The following is a 20,257-nucleotide window of genomic DNA, read 5'->3' as shown; positions in this document are numbered from 1 at the left end:
GAGTTCGGCAACACATCGTGTGCGCAAATCCCCATTTACTACCGTGTTAGGAACGAGGTTTTATCTCCTGTAATGTCATAATCACCATAACAACCAAATTTAAAAAATCAAACTGAAACATAAACATGCCATGACGCCGTCACTCATTCATATTCCCCACAAATAAAACACACATCTAGTATACTGTCAAGAATTTGTCAATTTTCAGTGAATAAATGAGAAATTATCGAAGTTTTCTGTGAATAAACGTGAAATTATCGAAGTTAGCCGTGCGCAAATGACCATTTATCGAAATTTTCAGTTAATAAACGTACGGTCTGTGAATGACGTGTTTAAATGTAGCCCATTTTGATTCTAAAAGTGACACTCAAATTGTGAATATTATGACATTACAGGAGATAAAGACCATTCAAGAATTTAAGAAATTCAATTTAACTCCAATTTTGAGAAGCCTACTGGCGCCTTTTTCACATTTTGATTTTGCGCTAGCTCAAAAAGCGGTCGATTTTGCATCTTTTGTGTCAATCTTAGTTTCTGGTCATGGCCTTTAAAAAATCCAAAAAAATCGGTAAACAAATTTTTTCATACAAATTTCAACCACCCTAGTGTGTACGCAGCTTAATACTGGATGCCGCATGACTTTTCTTCATTCTTCTATACTTCTTCAGAGTTGTGTAATAGCTTTGGCAACGATTGGTTGTGCTGAACATGTGAACACACGGTTTCGACTGTGATTTAATGGAGGATTCAATGGAAACTACTGGCCGAATGTAAAATCAAACTAACGAAAATGCCTTTGATCTGGAATAATAAGGAGTACAAACTGGTCAACGATAACAGTGAATGGAACAAGCTGGACTTTGTCATTGCGAGAAAATTGCGTGTTGTGTACAACGAGGTACGTAACGAGTCCTATGCACGCAAAGTTTTAAATAAAATCTAAAACAAGACGAATTTCTGCAGCCCATTACCATCGATCGAGTGAAGAAATCTTTCACAATCTACGGTGACATCGAAAAGATAGAAACGTTCAGAGACAATTCCAGCAAAACGCAATTCGCCCATGTGACTTTCAAGGACAGTCGCATGACATACTTGGCATTGATAGATAGCAAGGAAAATCCACATCACGACATGAAACAAATTCAACCGGCAGATGTTCACCAACAACCCGATAATCCGATTGATTTGTCAATGTCGCCATTTTACAATCTTCCCGATGACTGTCTACTCGCTATATTTGGACACTGTGACATTACCAGCCTTGCCACCCTATCAGTTGTGTGCAAAAGAATGTTCCAGCTGCTTCGTGATCGTGTTTTCTCAAACAAATTGAAATTGAAAACGGTGGCGCTAAGCAAAGTCAACGTTGTGGACAATTTGGTAACAGTTGGTCGTCTTGTGCAGTGCATTGATCCCAAAACGTTTCACATCAAAATCCGTAAAAGTTCTGATTGCTTGCATTGGCCTTCAGTTGCTGTCGACTTTGTTGGTTCAGACGAAAATAAGCTCTCTGTCGATGTGAGCTTTTATAAAACGGAATGGCTGTGTGCATTGGACCCAATTGTACGACTCATAAAGACTGTCTGCATCCAGCGCTCTGTCTATGACCAAAATGTACCGTTTAATGGAAGCGGTAAAATGTCATGGCCGAACGCGACGCTGCTGATTATGAGAGGTTTCTCCACCAAGCGATCGGTTCCCGATTTCACATCAATCGTAGCCGCCATGCCAAATTTGGAGACCATTTACATCCAGTGCTTGTTGTTCAAAATGAATCTCCGAAGTCTGTACAATAAGAATTTGAAAAAGATCTGCTTTGAGAACTGTTCGTTCAATTCGGACATATCGAAGGATCGACTCGTCCAAATGGCCAATCACGTCAAAGCACATGGAACCAATTTTCCGCTTAGTTTGATTTTCGATCGGATTCAGACGATTCGACACCAGCATGTCACCTATCCCCTTCAATTCGGTGGAGGTGACGACGAACTGGATGATGATGACGATGATGATTCTGAGAACAACGACGACTACAAACATCAATTCAAGGACCCAGAGTACATCACAATTGTACAGGAGTCGACGTACAGCGATATTATGAAGGTATGTTCTAATGATAAGAACTACTTTTTTGAGAGGCTCTCTGATAGAGCGGGATCTATTTTTAGGAAATTTGGTTCTGATTCGGGATAAAAATAAATTTCTGAACTTTTTCAAAATCTTTCAGAATTTTCCCAATTATAATTCCTAAAAATTAGGTCCTGCTCTATGAGAGAGGTAAGATCCAATTGTTCTGAGGTTTCCAAAGCTTTCCGGGGAGGTGCGGGAAACTAGAAAAAGTAGAAAAATATGCAGCTTTGCTTGCTTTCTTGTCAATAGTATGTACAAACCGGATTTTCTCAATTTTTTTTTTCATCATTTGAAATATCATACACCATTTTGAGCGAAAACATCCAGAGATATGCATGAAAGACTTAGTGAAAAACAGGCAAAACAAAGACACTGTTCCGGGAACTTGACTCCAAACTTCAGTCGCTGCTTTGGAGCACTTCTAGTTGAGTAGCGACAACGTATATACGTTAGAACGTTTGGGGTCTCAAAACAGTCCCCGTATTTTCCCGTTTCCTGCTGCTTTGTGACGGAAACCAGGCAAATATGTCAAGTGTCAACAAAAAAATTATGAGCTTTTCGTTGCTTACCTCTGTTTTGTGTGCCCATCTAACTTTCTAGCGTATAAACGTTGTCGCGACTCAATGGGAAGTGCTCCAAAATAGCGACGGAAGTTTGTAGTTTCAAGTTTCCAGGACAGTGCTTTTGTTTTGTCTGTTTTTCACTAGTTTTTTAACCATATCTCTGGATGGTTTCGCTCAACAATGAAGTGCGATATGTCAAATGAAAGGTAGTGAAGAGGCAAAACAAAAAATTAAAGTTTTAAGAAAATCGGGGTTGTACATACAACAATAGCTATTGGCGAGAAAGCAAGCAAAACTGCATACTTTTCCTTCTTTTCCCGCACCTCCCCGTTAGCTGTAATTACATGTTCTTATAATGCCACCGCAGTACTTGCATTTTGTGATTGTGAAGCAAACAAACTTCCATCTTGATTATAACCTGTAGAAAACTCCTATCTCTTTTTCAGGCGCTGAACGATCCAACCGTTTCGGAATACCTCTACATAGAAGTCGGTAAAATATACCGTGATTAACAGGATTTAACAGTGGTGATTTTACAAGAACATATTGCATTTCAATTGATTAAAAATGTTAGCCAAATATCAACATTTGCGACATCATGTGTTTGACAATATAACGTATTTACGTTCGCACAATTTGTGGTTTTAACTAACTTATTATGTGGACAATATTCATAAATGATTTCCTCTCATATACTGGGGAGGGAGTGAAGGCATGGAAAAAGTACAGGAGGAGATTTTACGGATGATGTAAGGTATACAATCGACCCTATCATCGAACAGACCATGGAGTGAAAGACAAGCAGAAATAGCAGGTATACAAGCGAATATCTTATCTCGTATCCATATGAGTAAAATTAACCGAGTGCTTCAGCTAAAATGATCCATTACATGTGGACTATTTTTGGATCATCATTTTCTTTTTCCTATGTGGAAATCAAATTTCGCCTGGAGCAGTTAGTAAACCAGAATAAATTGGATGCTGCTACGTACTTCATTACTTCGGAAAAAGCCTCATGATACTCGCAAACTTAGACCTGCATTTTTGACAAGGGTTGCCTTCGCCTTCGGCTCGGATGTATAAACTCTACACTTGCCGAAAGGACCGTTACCGAAGCTTGTTGCTCAATAACACATTTGTGAGTTTGCTTTTATCACAAAACTGTTACTTCATGTAAGGCATTACTTTCGGAGCATCCAATGTAAACTCTACTCTTATATAAACCGTTAAGGTAAAATAGAAAGTTTTTATGTCTCAAAACACCTTGAACCCTGTGACAAGCTACTTGTCTCTAGCAACAATTTTTTCAAGTAGTACTTGTGCCCACGAATATGGATGATGAATAGGCGATATCAGACACCAGCAAACTCCGCATGACATACAAGAGGAGAAACGTCTGAAGATTCATGCACAATTTAAGTAGATGATAATGTAGAAAAACTTACACAATGAACATACTTCGGCCTAAGGTCTTTGGAAAGACTCTTCAATCGAATACCTCTTACGACTTTTGAAACTGATCCTGATCTGACCCTCCAGATTTTTTTGATTTTCGAAAAGGTGGTTCACGCTTCGCGCAACTACAGCTAATCCAAGTAAAAAGGACTTTCTAGTCTGGGTTCTTATGTCGAAGAAAAGTGTTCTGCCAGAAACTTACCGAACTAAACGTTTTTGTTATTGCGTGTTTTAACGCGGTAAACGGTAAGTTTTGGTGCAAAACCTTATAGCGAAATATCTCCGTCAAAAATGAATATTTTTTGATGATTAGTCCAAAATCTGAAAGGTTGGCTTAATACCTATAATCGTTAGAAATCTCCCTGAGGATAACACAGAGTAAATAATTGGTGCCTTGGATTCTAGATGTTTACTAGATTGGTGTAGGCTAAAGCGCAACGTTAAAAAGACCAGAAAGATGCTTTATCTGATGTGAATGCGATGTAAAACTTGTAACGTGTATTACCGACTAAACTTACACTGATGTTGACCATTTCACGAGTCTTTACGGACGTTATGACTCGATGGAGAATTTGGATGGTAGGCAGCTACGAAACCACTTGGACGCTTGTATGGCAGTTAAATAACGAAATCGGAGTTACCTGCAATCGGATGTTGTCTTTAGGCTGATTCGTTCGGTGTGGTGTTTTCGTTTTGTTGACTGAAATTCGTTGAATTTCCTTGGTGTTTCATGGATTCTGGCGTGGTTTTCGTGTTTAAATGTGCGTATACGAGCCAGGAGATCAATTTGGTGATTCATTGGGAAAGAATTTGGTTGAAATTGTGTAATCGTGAGTACGATGTCGCTGACTTTGTGTTTTTTTTGTTGTTCAAATGTGGTGAATTTTCGCTCATGTTTTTTGCTACATGTTGGGTTTTCAAAGTAGCCATCCATTAGTATCCGAACATTCCATCGAAAATGGCAATTTTTCTATGTAAATTTTCAAAACTTGTTCAATCGAAAATTTACGCTGTCTTGTGAACGAATACGATGGAAGCAACTGATGATGGACAGTTCTATACTGTCCTGTGACCACCATCGTATTCGGAGGTCGAAACAGCGTCTCTTTCATTGATTCAATCACTTAACGTGAACCGTGGGTAAGGGGAGAGCATAAAAGCTCTGTTCGTTCTTGCAATCAAGCTTTGACGATTCGTTGGCTGAAATCCCGAACGAATTTCAGTTGTTTAGTTAAACTTATGAGGCATTTCAGTTATTTAGCTAAATTCGTAGGCATTTCAGCGTTTAGTTATTTGAATTTGTAGGCATTTCAGTTATTTAGCTAAATTCGTAGGCATTTCAGCGTTTAGTTATTTGAATTTGCAGGCTTTTCAGCTTTACGCTGCTTCAGTTTGTAGGCATTTCAGCTTTAAGCTATTTCAGTTTGTAGGCATTATTAACCTATTAGCCTCGTGCTGTAGGTGGTAATAGGTTGGTCTTCATCGTTGTTCGTTTAGTTCGTTGCTAAAGCGCAACGTTAAAAAGACCAGAAAGATGCTTTATAGCTATCTGATGTGAAATCGATGAGCTTATTGGATTGGAACCTCAAATATGACGAATTGTCGATAGATGGCGTAGTTTCTGCCATTTTAATTTTTTTCGCATGCATTTTTGAGGTGGTAATTTATGAACTGCTGAAAATTTCAATTTTAGTTAAAAAGGCGAAGTTCCTGTTCATTAACAGAAAATTGTCAGATTATTGTAGGTGTCTGTACAGGATGCCGGATTCATTTGCGAGGAATGCTGCAATCAAAGTCAGGAGATTTTCACATGAATTCCGGTTCCCGTCGCTGCAAAAAGAGATAGAATGCGCTGTTAACTCTGACGTTTAAAAGTTAGAATAGTCTAGCGAGCCGTCGCTTATCAATTCTCTGCATAAAGCATTTGCTCTGACGAATTTCATTTGATTCTATTATTTGCGACCACACAAATGCAAATTTGTTATAAAAACGAATTTCGACAGCTATGCGATGTCCAGATCACTGTTGAAGAATGGGTAGGTAACACGCGATCGATGTCTCTGTAGTATGATACCGTTAATAGACTGTATGTGTTATTAAAAGCAAAATTTATTAAATTGTAACATACATTAACTTTTACTGGCTGACCGGCTGACCTCCCAGAACGACATAAATATATGAGACGTTAGGTGCTTGTGTGATTATTGTATGTTAGCTGTTCAACAAATTGTTGTCTAGATACTAAGTACAGTGACAATGTTCAACCGCCATAAGTTTGTACTTTGCCTACTATTTCTCGGCGAAGCTCTTGCAGTTGTTCCGGTCGGTGGCCATCCGTACTTCGGACGCTAAAATCGCAAAACTTTTGATTATCGTTGTCATTTCATTCAATCATTATTTCACAGACTTCTACAGACTTTTATTTGGAGTCGGTTAAGGGCCTTTACACAAAGTCAGTCTATTCACGGAAAATCCCAATATACGTGTGAGAGCATAAGTGGACCTAGCACCCCCATTTTTTGGCATATAGCTGTGAAATGCATATTGCGAAGACTGTAGTTAAAATAGCTGTGTAATTTATATTATAGCTGTGAGACGCATTTCAAATCTATCACGAGAAATATTTTTTTTTTTAATAAACTTTCATGAATTTTGCGGTCACCCATCCAAGTACTAACAGCGCCGAATGATGCTTAACCTGAGAATCCGACCGTCACCTATGCTGCTGATGTGCTAACTTTGCTTGTGCTTCAACACGTTTTTATTTCGAAGCGTTGGTACGGCAATATAATGTGGCACACAGCCTTATTCAAGTCTGTAGTTTTCATATTTTACTTTTGTGAGTTGTCACTACAAGGATTGTTTTAGGTTCTGAAAGAAAGTGAATTGTAACCACGCGAATCGCTAATTCGTTTTATTTTCTGTGAAATGACGAGTTTCATTTTTACGACTTTGCTAATTAATTAATTCGTTTCTAACGTAGTAAAATTTCTGATATTTTCATTCGTCTGTGTTTGTACGGATTACTATAACCTGATGATCAAGCTTCATTACAATCAGCCAAGATATTTTAGAACAGTTTTTGTTTATATATTAACATTGAGTCCGACCAAGAGTCAGTCAAATATGCGTTACACAGCTATGGTATAGAGTACACAGCCACAATATGTAGTTCCTAACTATAAAATGTGTCCACGGTGCTGTAGCTCTGTAATCCATAATATAGTTGTGTAACTTATATTGCACGTAAATAACCAACATTAACAGAATATGCGTTTAGTAACTATAATTTTATAAGTCATGCAGCTATATTATAAAAACTACAGCTATATTATAAGTTACACAGCCTTTATCGAAATTCCCGGTGATGGGAATGCCACTTTAAAACGATCGGGCCGAGGTCAACATCCGAAAGATTCCATCGAAGTTGACATACATGATTCAATGAGGAAATATGAAGTAAAAATAAACTCTCGAAATATCTCTCAAGGAGCTAAATACCGCATATCGTACTTCAGTCAGACGTAAAAATATACTACAGTCCACTGGGCAACCGGCGCTATATATTACTGCCGTTTAAGGTTATTCGTCATCCAATTTGTGACGGATTTAAATACAAACTTGTTCAACAAGAAATTCTGAACGTGCAAAACTGTTCGAATCTACCTCTACCAAGCAATCAAATTCCGTATTGTGACCTACTTGGAGTGGTAAGTATTTCATCGCTCTGTTACAGTGAAGAAATGCGCAGCTCGATTTCAGGGCCACTATTATGTGAAGGATTATATGATTGATAAATCGGTGTTTCCAGCCATCATACGACCGGGAAGATATCGATTAGTTGCATCCTCATATCGAAAAAAAGCGGTGAGCTAGTGCAGGCTATCGAGTTCATAGCAACCTTTACATGTAGTTTTTAAAAAGCAAATAAATTAAGCCTGTCGTGGTATGGGGATGAGAAAATGCGTGTTTCAAATGATCTCTTGACTTTAACCATATTTTTGTGCACTACACTGTGTTACAAAAAAAAAGATTGCAACAACGCTTCCATCCCTTTCATCGCCAGATACGCCAGCTTAATTTAGAATTAACCAGCGAAATTGGGTTGAAAGTTAGCGGTTTTTCCGGTACACTTTTCATTGAACCCAGGATAACTCAGGGAACTTTCCATTTTTCAAGAAAAAGTTGTTCTAGCCACAAAAAAAAAATCAAAAAAGTTCGTTATAAATCGAGCAGAATTAGAACCCAGACTATTTCCTAAAACAGCTGGTTTATTCTGTTCCGATTCATCCATGGCACTCATCATACACTTTAAATTACGAAATCGATAATTGCAAATCATTTAAGTTAGATCTAATTAATAAATTTCCATAAAATCATAATTGTTGATTTGATTACTAATTTGAAACTTCAAAGAAAATAATTCAGTAGAGAAGATCCATCGCTGCTATTAAAATCTACCCAAAACAAATAAATTTCCAAAGTAATTAAAATCACGAAAAGTATTTGCTACGTCCACTCTACATTATAATGCAATAAAACGAATACGACGTGCGAGCTCTGGATATAGTGGTCTATATAACCAAATTTGTGTTGAATTTGTTGAAGTAATAGAGTTCGTATCAACACTTGGATCGAAGAGTTAACAGACTCGACGTTTTATGTCTTTTTTCTTTTAGAAAAATCCCTATTGTGGACACTTCATCAGAAATCAAAAATTTGGTAGTCGGTAGTTGCACAGCTGGATTGGCATTCAAAATCACAAAGCCACTATGAGCAAAATCAACACCAGACAAATAATAATTATTTGTTATCTGATAACCGATAGGTAACATTGCAATTCCAACATTTTGTAGTTGGTTGCTGACTACCAAACGTAGCTTTCGGCAGAGATTTTACTGTTCCAGAACTGTGCACCGTTTGACGAAATTATTCTGTCTGCTTGCCTATTTAAAGCTTAAATTTTTGGTAGTTGACTACCATGCTGATATAGGGGTGGTAGAGATGTTTACTGTTTGAGTGCTGCATACCGACTGATTAAATTATTTAGGCTGCTTGCCCATTTATAATTCGATAATTTGGTATTTGAATATCAAATTGGTAGTTAACTACGAAACTGATAGAAATTTGGTGGAGATGTTTACTGTTAAAAAGCTGTATATCGATTGAAGAACCTATTCTTCCTGCTTGCCTATTTATAACTCACGTATTTGGTAGCTGTCAGCTCCAGAAAAAAATTAAGAAAAAGAAAAAACGCCTCACCAGGCTTTAGCCGGTCTATTCTTGTTCTTTGGTGATGATGAATGATTGCACGGCAGAGTAAAGTAAAACAGGCAGGAGCAGAGGACGCAAATACATTCAAAGAAGGGACCCAAATCCCGTTACAATCGTTTACGTATGCGTTTCATGCATTTGTATTAGTAAGTATTTTGCACCCAAAATCAACGGTCCCTCGTCAAATCGACTGCTGCTGCCTGGTTTAATTTACCCTGCCATGATGATTGCCGTCTATGGTCATTTTCCACAATTTCCGAAAATCACAGTTTGTTCGCAATCATAAGATCCAGTTGGGTAAACTCAGACTACAATCAACTCTGTCAAACCGAAATATTTATCGCTTACCTTCCATTTAGCACTTAGCCATTAAGCACTAAATTAGTCGTAATATCTTATGAATCACATTGATCAGGTAGGTTAATTGGATTCGGAAAATCCACTCACTTCCATGAAAACATATTCCTCTTTTCACTTGAATAATCAATCTCCACATGTCGAAGTAAATAGATCAAATATTAATTGCTCTCGGTACACTGTGTTTAAGCTCCTGAACATAATATATCTCCGTTCCAAGCCTCTACGATACACACATATCACCGGGAATATTTTCGAATCGCAAAATCTTTTTAGAACACAAATTTTCGATGATCGTCAATGAAACCATTTCTAGAATATTTTATTTATACAAAATCGAATTAATTAAAGATTTGTTTACCTGTTAAGTCAAATAAATCTACCCAAAAACTTCTATTTATTTTTATGGTTAACTTGGTCAATGCGATTGAAATTAAATTTTCCAGTTTTCCGTGAGAGCTCAGTTATTTTCCGATGTTGGAGGGTAGTGCTTGTGAGTTGAAATATCAGAAATAAGTTTTCATTTTTGTAAAAGAAAAATTGGAAATGGACAGATAAGAGTTTCTAACGGTAATAGTTAGAATCAGTTTTTCTCTGGTGAAACTTTGTGCGCTTGTGATCGTAGTGAATTGCCTTCGGTAAATTGAATGGAATGGAAATCTCAACCGTTGCATTACTGTGAAAAATTGTGTGAAATGATACCAGTTTGGGCTCATTAACCGTTTTCTGTCAACAGTAAATATTTATCAATACTCGGCCGTATACATTTTGTGTGTGATATGACTGAATATTAACATAATCCCATCCAGATGAGTCATGAAACGAAAAAGTATTTCATCGCAATTTTCAAATAAAAATTCCTCTCGCCTACCGATCCGCACAATACACTCAATGTAACGCTTAAACTAAATAAAAAAACTTTTTTTTTAAATATATTTCGTGTGAATATAATCGAAATGAGGTTCTATTGCATAAATAAACAAATAAACGAAATGTATCGACTGTAAGAGAGTAGACTATAATCAAATCTACAATGTAACACAGCATCATTGCGGTGTATACAGATACTGGGACTGGTGAATGTAAACAATGTGTCTCGAATTATAATTTCCCGACTACATTTCCCCATTCTAAGTGTGAAATGAATTCACATCTGCGATCAAAAAAAAGCAACTTGTTGGAACAATCTCCTACAGTCAGAGGCAGTGAAAAGGCGGCATGAATTTGCTTGGGTTGTCTTTCAGCTGATCCACACATACAATCAAAACTCTTTATACGGTTTTACCACTGTCACACTCGTAAGTGTAGCAGGTTTAACCGTACAACCGTATAATCAAGTATGAACAGTTTTGAATGTTTGTGTAGATCAGCTGAAACACAGCTGAAGCAAATTCATGCTGAAATTTCACTGCCTCTGACTGTGTCTGTATACCTCACAAAAGCATTTTCACAATTTTCAGATACACAAAACAGTTAAATTAGAACATTACTTACAATATTGCCTTCAATAAGTTTTATTTTTAGTTTTTAATACTTTGGACGATTCTGCGTTACGTATATACACCTGCAGAGGTGAAATACATAATACTTCAGTTATTCACACCTTTTTCATTCCAAATCAAATGAAATATCCCGTTGATGAAATTCGAATTAATTGTACGTTGTGCCGGCTGTGTTATAGGGATTCGTAGTAAAACGTTTTTATCGTAAATTTGGATAATTGATTGGCTGGTCAACGGAATTATGTTCGTGTGATTCATAAACATTACGTAGACAAATCTTACTTATTTTTAAATAAAAATTCATTGCGAATGGTCAATGTAATAAATGTTGTGGCGGTGATATATTAGGATCAGTTAAAATAGAAAACGGGATCTGTTCAAATTCAAACGTTCGGACGTAAAAATGTAATCGATTGAACATATAAATTCAAGGGTTTCGCTTTTTGTTTATTAAAACTGGCTGATTAATTAACCGTGTGAGAATAGCATCATGGACGTGAGGATCTTATTTTCAATTAGTCTTCGGTGGCAAGGGCACGTTAAAATTGGGCGCAAGGAGTAGTCGTAGAGGTGATCTTCATCTCGATGCAATAATATTTTGCAGACTTGTGACAATGGTAACAGGCAACAACTGAAATTAACTTCCGCAAACATTAACATTGCTGAGGCAATTTTAATTAAAATTTGATCCTCATGAATACGAACAACTCCAATCCACTTGAACACCTTTCACAAATCATCTAGCTGTTGCACCAGCTGAAAAATAGCTGAACCAGATTTATGTCTAAGTTACACAGTCTAACTTTCACTGACGTCGCCTGTAAAAGAACATTTGCTGTGGCAAAATACTATTCAATATCATTGTATTTAGCATAGGTAGCATATGGCCAGGCCAGTTTTATTATCTGGTCTATTACTTCAATCAATCAAAGTATTTTCGATCTGTTGATTTTAAATCTTGTACTTCAATTTTTTTATTCGTCGTTATCGATAACAGATGAATAGCCATATGAGACGGGTTAAGTAGAGTCATTGAAATTTAGACATAATTTTTTTTTTTATTATTTCGTATGGTTTATACATCAAGTTTTCTTTTTACATTTATGTTTGTTCATTACATTGCTCTTAGCCTTTTATACATTATAGTAATTCTATAGTATATTTTGTGTGGATGTGTTGCATTGTATATTCGATGTAGTTCACGAATTCTCTCCGCTGTTGTTAGCGCCATCTATGATGAAGTAGCAGCGATAGAGCTTTGCAACCACGTGTTTCCACAGTGCATCGGCTTTCGTTTCTTCGTACACATTATTGCAACTTATGAGTGACGTCATCAGTGCTAATGATTGTGTACAGTTCGTTACGGGCATCGAATACCATAACTACCCAATTTATGAAGCTTGGGTGAAATTAGGGACGTTATTCTTCTCAGAGAAAAATTCCTAGCAATGTTAGCACCGGGGATCGAACCCGGGTCATTTCGGTGGAAGTCCAGTGCGTTCACCACTGAGCCACCCGTCCCATGTATAACATAAATTACTACTATCAGATTGAATCGTGATATGCTTGCTGGTTGTAAATTTTAAATGAACTGCTATGAGAGCCGAAACAACTTGGTATGGGCGGCACTGGGTGTGGTTTTCTAAAATGTTTTAAGATCTAAGTACCGACTAGGTTACTAAGCAGGTAGACTATCTAATTCAACTGGAAGGACCAGGCACACGCAAAGAATTTTATATTTCTACAGATTGCCTATTGAAACCTGTTGATCCCATTTAGTTACAAGTTAGAGGAAGTGAAATTTCATACGTCGTTATACGCGTGTGCGTGCAGCAACATCAACCGTATAAAGAGTTTTGATTGTATGTGTGGATCATCTGAAGCAAATTCATGCTGAAATTTCACTGCCTCTGACTGTATCCACCAAATTCTCTCCGTACATTGACCATAGCATGATTTCACTCATTTCTTCATAGCAGCACTGTTTAGGTAGAAGAAGCTGCATAAAAAAACTGCCGAAAAGGCATCGGCACCTTGTCTATCGATTGAATAACGAATTCTGCTGAAATGGATCCAGAGGCAGGCGACAATCAGGTACCACTTCCGCTACAAACTCAAAAATTGAATTTGTCAATGAATCGTGTACTGTTTTATTGCCAGACATTTCTATCTGCTGCTTGGCATGGTAAAAACATCCATAGATTTCGGTTGGCATTGCTGCTAAATGGGACAAATCCAGAATTGATCGATGAATACTCCAAGTTGTCAATATTCGACAAGTGTTGCGTAACTCCTGGATACTCTGAGTTCATAAGGGAATGCATTCGATGGGGATGTGATGTTAATAAGGTAGGCAATTGGTTCAGAGACGCTTGAAGAACAATTTATATCCTCCGTTCATTGTCTCTTTCAGACGAACAAGTACAGCAACAAGCGTGCCCTGAATTATGCAATTCAGTCGGGTGATCCCGAAAATATTCGAGCGATTTTAGAAGATCCGACTCGCATTGCCATTGAAAATGAAACCTACGAACATTTGCCGTTGCATCAATTGGCACACAACATAAATATGGAAAATTACGACAGTATGTTCGGTTGCATGAAGGAACTCATCGACAGACGAACCAATGTTAATGCCATTGACAAGGACAATCAGTCCGCACTGTGGATCATAGCGAATCAGAGTAGTATTCCGCAAGAGCAGAAAGAGATCATAATCAAGTATTTCCTGGAGAATTCACCTGTGGATCTGGACACGCATCGCAACGGCGAAACGAGATACATAATCAACGCCCAATTTCCACATCTACGTTTGCCACCCGAAATCAAGCAAACCGAAAAGAAAACGTGGGACTTCATTCGATTGATAACGGCATTGCGGGACAGCGAAGAAGATGAGTTTTTGATCGGCCTGGACATTTTCTTGACTCGCGTACAACATGAAGCTGACGTTGATAATCTGTTTCGGGAGAGATTTTTCTCGGAAACGTTGCTAATGGTCGCAGCGAAAAACGGATTAGCCCGGGCGGCTGAGAAGTTATTGCGAGCCGGTGCCGATGTGAATAATTACGCCGTCAAGTATCTCATTTCGATGAAACAAAATGATTTGGACGAAAGTTCCAAGACAAAATCGCCACTCGAATTGGCTTGCATTTACGGGAATTGGGAAGTATTGGATCTGTTCTTAAAGTGTCCGAACATCGATCTCGGCGATACGCCATTATTGGTCGACGTTGTCAAAAATATAGGAGAACCGGGACGAAGTCGTTCGTGTGATTACCGGAAATGCTTCTACCTCCTGCTGCATTTTCCTCTTATTGATATCAACCAAGTGGATTCGTTGGGCTACACAGCTTTGCATGCAGCCGTGAAGTACAACAACAAAGCTGAGACATTGGCTATTTTGGCCAAAGGAGCTTACATCGGATGTCAAAATAAGTTGACCGAACTACCCATCACCGATATCGATCCAAACATTTTGGAAACTCATTTCAACAGGTACAACGGATTTCGATTGCCTTTTCCCTATCTGCCGCTAATACCGTTTCTGTGATTTTACAGTTGTATCGCAACAAATGGTCGACGATCTGGTGACGATAATTACGAAATTAGATTTCAGTATTTCAATTTGGTTCCCGTTGTGGTTCGCAACGATAAGGAAAATTATGTTGGATCCAGTCTGATCCAATGCACCGATGAAATGGTATGTTGTGTGTGCTTTGTGTCGCAAAATTTTTCGAAAATTTGCGAGAAGGCAAGCAAAACTGCATATTTTCCGACTTTTTCTGTTTTCCCGCACCTCTCTTCATCACACATTCGATCAAACCAGGCACCCATCGAACATATGGCCAAATCGAGCGAACTAAAACATTTGGTTAAGCATCCGTTGATCGCAAGCTTTCTGTTTCTGAAGTGGCACCAATTGGCACTGGTCTTCTACACGAACTTCTTTTGCTACACAATCTATTGTCTAGCAATGATTTTGTACCTCCTGTTTTGCTACGGTCAAAACACTTGCAGCAAAGGACTGTCGACCATATTGTACCTCATATCCGTGCTGGGAGTGCTTTACGTCGTTGTGCGAGAGATAGCTCAATTGGTAATGTCGCCCCGTGTTTATGCACGTAACAAGGAAAACTATCTGGAAATTGTACTAATCTTCACGACGGCTATCGTATTACTGAACATCGAATTTGAGGAAAGTACACGCAGAACTGTAGCTGCATTCACTATACTATTGGCAGTCACCGAGTAAATTAAAGATTTTCTTCGGGGTTGCAAGGGAACTGACTAAATGCTGCGGTTCTTTTTCACAGGTTTTTCCTATTAACGGGCTCGTTGCCATTCCTGTCATTCTCTACGCATCTGGTCATGCTGAAAACTGTGTCCAAAAACTTTGTTAAGGGACTGCTGTTGTACTCCATCATTCTGATTGCATTTGCATTGTGCTTCTACACTCTACTTGGAACACATGAATCAGATCCACCTGACGATGTAGCCGAATTTAATAATTTTGTCCATCCGGGTGTTGCAATCATTAAGGTAACCGTTGGAAAGTTGGATGCCAACAGATCTTAGATTCTCAACAACGTCTACCTTTTGTATATATCAGGCAGTTGTGATGTTGACCGGAGAGTTCGATGCGTCAAACATCCATTTTCAGCAAAATGCTGCCAGTTACATACTCTTTGTCATCTTCGTTTTCCTTATTTCCACCGTTCTCAACAACTTACTGAATGGTCTGGCAGTCAGCGATACTCAGGTGAAATACGAAGGGTGAACCGTTAATTTTGTGGTTTAGTCACCGACGTCTTGTTTTTCACAGACTATCAAAGCCGAAGCTGAGCTCATGAATTTCATATACAGATCCGAACTCATGGCCAGATACGAGAAAATTCTGCTCGGAAAAGGTGAAAACGTGTGGTAGGCTAGAAAGGTGTTACTGGTGCTCGAACAGATTCAAAAATAATTTCGTTTGATTTACAGTTGCAATTTCATATTGCGCAAAATGTCGTCCAGTTTGATGAACGTGTTCCCGGAATTTCTACCACTGAACATGCTAACAGTTCTACCCAATTCCAACAACAAAGTGCTGATTCCGATCGTACCACAGTCGGATCCAAAGCGCACAGCCATTGAATCGGGATACTCATCGTATCGGAGCTTGGAGAGAGGTTTCCGTGCCATGAACTGTTGCTTCGGAATGCGCTGTTCGCGCATGGAAGTGAAAATTGTCAAATATGCAAAACATGTGTTGGACATCAAGGGAAGGGACTACGAGGAGCAACAAGAGAAGTTGGTGATGTCACAGAGAATTATCAAAATAGAAAATCGAATCGACGACATGTTTACGAAATTGGATTCGATTGTGGAGAGTTTGAAGAAGGAATTTGATGACTAGAATGTTAAGTTAAGAATTGTATTCGGTTGTGTCTGACATAGCTTCCTATTTGAATGTTGAATAAAAATATTTTAATCCAAACCAACGACGACAACGTCCTTGACATCTACAAATCATGACAAAGTTGTGGACGTCATTTTTAGTCGGGGCCGGGTTGTTATGTCATCTCGATCGTTAGGGAGTTTTAATGCATTTTGACGATTGAGGGGTCAAGATTTCCGAACTAAATTTTTTTATTGGGTCTCATGAACCAGTAAGAACCGGTTCTTCTCTGAAACGTAAAGAGGGCTTCTTTTGAATTTCGACTGACCGAAATCGGCGCTATTTTTTCTGGGACTTTTTTATATGTGCCTAGTTAGGCCTTGGTGCCTAGGCCCCAAAACCAGTCTCAGATATTTTTGATCTTCTATACTTGGCTGGTTGTAAGTGGTTAAAAGTCGAAAAATTGGGTTTCGTAGGCGAGGACACAGGCGTGTATGGGTTCGTTGGAAAGCTGAGGTCAAGTACTCCTGGGGCAAATATTAACTTCAAGTAATTTGATGATAAACGGCCGAAAATATGACTTCCAGAAAATTTAGGGTCCATCTTCTTCACTGTTCTTGAACTCAAGGACGACAAATATCTCCCTCTGTTCTTTTAGCTCTTTTCTGGATACAATAAAGAAGGTCTCTAAAGGTCAGTACTTCAAGAGCTCAAGAAAACAGATGGAAATGTTTATGGTTCTAAAGTTCTAGAAAAGTGAAGAAGATGGACCCTCAGGAATGATGTAGTTCAAGGACTGACTTTCTAGAATCCGTCAAAAAATATTCAGATTTGACGATGTGCTGAGTTTTAGAGCCCATATATTTTGAATGCTCCCAAAACAACATAACGAACACTGACGCCGTCTGCCAAAATTATTTTCGTCAGACCTCACTTTTCAACTTCCCTTAAGAACGTAACAATAAACTCACCAGTAACAGTAGCAGGATCCCGTCCATCATAAATGAATACTCCATACATTTCGTCAATAAAATGTTTTGTATTTTTCATTCGCGGAAACTCTATCTTAATCTTACAGTTAAAACTTATGTGGAACCAACATTCTTCGATGGCGGTCTAAATACACCAACCACAACGGCGTGATCCCGTTCATACGGTTCCAATGTGATTTGTTCCTGTGGTTTCAATTTGTCAGCCTGCAGTTTCTTCACTTCAGCAGCGAATACAGCTTCGGGCTGAGCCGTCGAATCGATACAGGAAGCCTTAATCGAAATGACAAAGTGACCGCCATTCTTGAGGAAATATTGTGAATTCAGCGCAACAATTCGAGCCTGATCCGGCTGTGCAACATCAGCGAATACTGTGTCCACCATTCCGACCAGCATTCGGTATTTGTGCGGATGACGGGCATCTTCGATGATTGGAATAATGTTTGTACGTTTTTTGGCCACATTGATCAGATCACGACCGGATCGATTGGAGAATTCGACGGCATAGACAAGTCCTTCGGGTCCAACGACATCGGAAACATGTGAAACGGTTGTACCAGATGCAGCGCCCAAATATAAGACTTTCGAACCGGGAGGCATGTGTATACTGTCAATGCCACCGAGTACGGCGGCAGCCAATTTCGATCGGAATGGATTCCATACTCTGTATTCGACTTTCTCGCCATTTGTCTGGAAACGGAAGAGAAAGAAAAGTTTATTGACTGCAGTGACACTTTGGACTATTTTGTAGTTTGATTCGATCAGAAAAGCGTTTTTAAAGTTCAGAGCAGCAGATATGTTCGCCTCAGGCGTCAAAATGCATACTAAGAACCCTACGACCACATAATTGTCGCTTCTGTACCCCTGTGCGCCTCATCATTGAAAAAATTGGATTTTTTAAAATTAAGATTCAGGTGCACTTACTTCAACTGATATACGTTTCTCGCCATAGACTTCTGAGCCGGGTACTAGATTTTTGGTGACTAATGCGTCCTCTTTACCACGGGCAATGAAAATTCCTTCATGACGATGTGGCTCGATTACAACTGTTTTGCCTCCTTTGAAACCGCCACCACCACCACCACGTCCTCCGCCACCTGAAACATTTTTTGCAGTTTAGTAAAGTGAACAATCTGATGATAGTGCAGAGCTGACGGTTTTTTGGAAATATTGAGTATCGTAAATGTGCAGAGTGTCGATACACGGGTATCGACCACTTACTGAAGATACGGCGAGTTCCTGAAGAAACGTTGACTAGTCGTCGTTTCATCAGGAACTCACTGTTTCTTCAGTAAATCGTTGGTACTCGTCGAAACTTCAGTGCAATAGAGTGTAACTGAACTTGGTCTCATGTATAAAACGAATGGTTTCGTACGTCTGAGTTGTGCATTTCTATGATAATCAACAGAATGAAAATTCTAAATTATTTCTCACCTCTTCCGCGGCCTCCTCCACCACCACGTCCTCCAGGTCCACCACGTCCACCACCTGAAATTCAAAAATTTTTGCTGTTAACATCGATTTGGTGTTCTGTTAGTTGTAGTGCTAGTTATAGTGCAAATTCAAATTGAAGTAGAAAAATTAGGAAGATTGTGAACGGCCTTTCCATCGAAAAAAAAGTCGTCTTCGTAAGTCTACTGGCTCAAGTTGACAAACAACCGAGTTGTGATGTCAACAGACAAAGTAACATTGCTGCTAGGCACAAAGAACTCAGGCTCATCACAATTAATATTGTGCCACTGAACCGAATGTTAAAAGGAGATGTTTGTTTCGAAAAACAATTTTTTTGTGTTCAAAGAATTTACTATTTACCTCTTCCGCGTCCTCCACCACCACCTCCTCCTCTTCCTCCAAATCCACCTCGTCCACCTCTATCTCCGCCGCCACCTCTTCCACCACCGAATCCTCCACGTCCGCCTCCTCCTCCACCGCGTGGTGAAAAGCCTGAAACACAATTGAAAGTAAGGTTATGTTTAACTAAACACATTCAAATATGGAATGACGCCCGTTAGTGAATTCAATAATTCACACATTCGAAACGTAAAATCACAGTGAGCTTATAAGCCAAATAAATTGTAGTTGATTTCTATCATAAATTCCGTCGGAAAGACGCTCGTTTTGCATCCGTTCCTGAGCAGCAGTTGTTAAAATCAAATTATTTACCTGGTTTACCCATAATTTTAGCAACGATCGACTACGATACACTCAATGTAACTCGCTAATGCAAATAAATCGAATTAAAATGTTGTAGTTCTTTCCGAAACTAAAAATTGAAATAATAATTCGGAGCGACCGGTCAAATACACGTGCTGCTCAACTTGAAAAGAATGATCGAAAAACACGCTTGACAAATGTCATTATATGACAGATAACCGGACGTTTGGGTTGTTTACAATCCGTGCAATGCGAGACTTTTAAGGCGATAGCGGCTATGTCAAAATATACTGAATTTCATGATTAATTTTACAAATGATTAAATCCAGTGAAAATTTGCCGGCCAAATAAGCTATCGAATGTGAAATCAAATGCCGCTTGCAGCTTACAATTGTTAATTTGATCAATTTTTATCTGATGGTTTGAATAGATATTTACGTAATTTAA

At 38.7% G+C, this 20,257-nt stretch overlaps 3 protein-coding genes and 1 long non-coding RNA gene across 5 annotated transcripts; 3 read left to right on the top strand and 1 right to left on the bottom strand.

The window, feature by feature from the left end:
• The first annotated feature begins 650 nt into the window (after positions 1-650).
• Positions 651-3,331, top strand: LOC119083531. The gene is made up of 3 exons (XM_037193251.1): positions 651-898; positions 964-2,106; positions 3,143-3,331. The coding sequence occupies exons 1-3, from the start codon at positions 791-793 to the stop codon at positions 3,206-3,208; spliced, it is 1,317 nt and encodes a 438-aa protein (XP_037049146.1). The 5' UTR covers positions 651-790; the 3' UTR covers positions 3,209-3,331.
• Positions 3,332-7,520: 4,189 nt separating this feature from the next.
• On the top strand, positions 7,521-8,055 carry LOC119083514. The gene is made up of 3 exons (XR_005088881.1): positions 7,521-7,610; positions 7,670-7,861; positions 7,914-8,055. It is a non-coding gene; the product is annotated as an uncharacterized LOC119083514 (long non-coding RNA).
• Positions 8,056-13,161: 5,106 nt separating this feature from the next.
• On the top strand, positions 13,162-16,764 carry LOC119083526 (transient receptor potential cation channel protein painless-like). Its single transcript, XM_037193243.1, has 9 exons — positions 13,162-13,378; positions 13,445-13,633; positions 13,698-14,782; positions 14,846-14,987; positions 15,114-15,535; positions 15,601-15,826; positions 15,897-16,046; positions 16,110-16,207; positions 16,271-16,764. The coding sequence occupies exons 1-9, from the start codon at positions 13,352-13,354 to the stop codon at positions 16,683-16,685; spliced, it is 2,754 nt and encodes a 917-aa protein (XP_037049138.1). The 5' UTR covers positions 13,162-13,351; the 3' UTR covers positions 16,686-16,764.
• Positions 16,765-17,686: 922 nt separating this feature from the next.
• LOC119083527 (rRNA 2'-O-methyltransferase fibrillarin) lies at positions 17,687-20,003 on the bottom strand. 2 transcript variants are annotated; one of them, XM_037193244.1, is made up of 5 exons: positions 19,820-20,003; positions 19,469-19,600; positions 19,091-19,144; positions 18,581-18,753; positions 17,687-18,346 (listed from the first exon to the last, which is right to left on the bottom strand). In XM_037193244.1, exons 1-5 carry the CDS (start codon positions 19,830-19,832, stop codon positions 17,753-17,755), a joined length of 966 nt encoding a protein of 321 aa, XP_037049139.1. In that variant the 5' UTR covers positions 19,833-20,003; the 3' UTR covers positions 17,687-17,752. The 2 variants fall into 2 exon arrangements, with proteins under 2 accessions (XP_037049139.1, XP_037049140.1); XM_037193245.1 differs by lacking the exon at positions 19,091-19,144.
• Between the last annotated feature and the right edge of the window lie 254 nt (positions 20,004-20,257).

Source organism: Bradysia coprophila, unplaced genomic scaffold (genome assembly GCF_014529535.1).
Source record: "Bradysia coprophila strain Holo2 unplaced genomic scaffold, BU_Bcop_v1 contig_687, whole genome shotgun sequence".
In the NCBI taxonomy this organism is placed as follows: Eukaryota; Metazoa; Arthropoda; class Insecta; order Diptera; family Sciaridae; genus Bradysia; species Bradysia coprophila.
This window is presented reverse-complemented; position numbering and strand designations above follow the sequence as displayed.

Coding starts and splice junctions, on each gene's coding strand:
- LOC119083527 (XM_037193244.1), bottom strand. Junction 19,145..19,468: donor TGGTGGAGGACGCGGAAGAG/GTAAATAGTAAA, acceptor TTTGAATTTCAG/GTGGTGGACGTGGTGGACCT. Junction 18,347..18,580: donor AGAAACGTATATCAGTTGAA/GTAAGTGCACCT, acceptor TTCCGTTTCCAG/ACAAATGGCGAGAAAGTCGA.
- LOC119083526 (XM_037193243.1), top strand. CDS start 13,352: ATGGATCCAGAGGCAGGCGACAATCAG. Junction 14,783..14,845: donor TTGGAAACTCATTTCAACAG/GTACAACGGATT, acceptor GTGATTTTACAG/TTGTATCGCAACAAATGGTC. Junction 16,047..16,109: donor TGGCAGTCAGCGATACTCAG/GTGAAATACGAA, acceptor TGTTTTTCACAG/ACTATCAAAGCCGAAGCTGA.
- LOC119083531 (XM_037193251.1), top strand. CDS start 791: ATGCCTTTGATCTGGAATAATAAGGAGTACAAACTGGTCAACGATAAC. Junction 899..963: donor TGCGTGTTGTGTACAACGAG/GTACGTAACGAG, acceptor GAATTTCTGCAG/CCCATTACCATCGATCGAGT. Junction 2,107..3,142: donor CGTACAGCGATATTATGAAG/GTATGTTCTAAT, acceptor TCTCTTTTTCAG/GCGCTGAACGATCCAACCGT.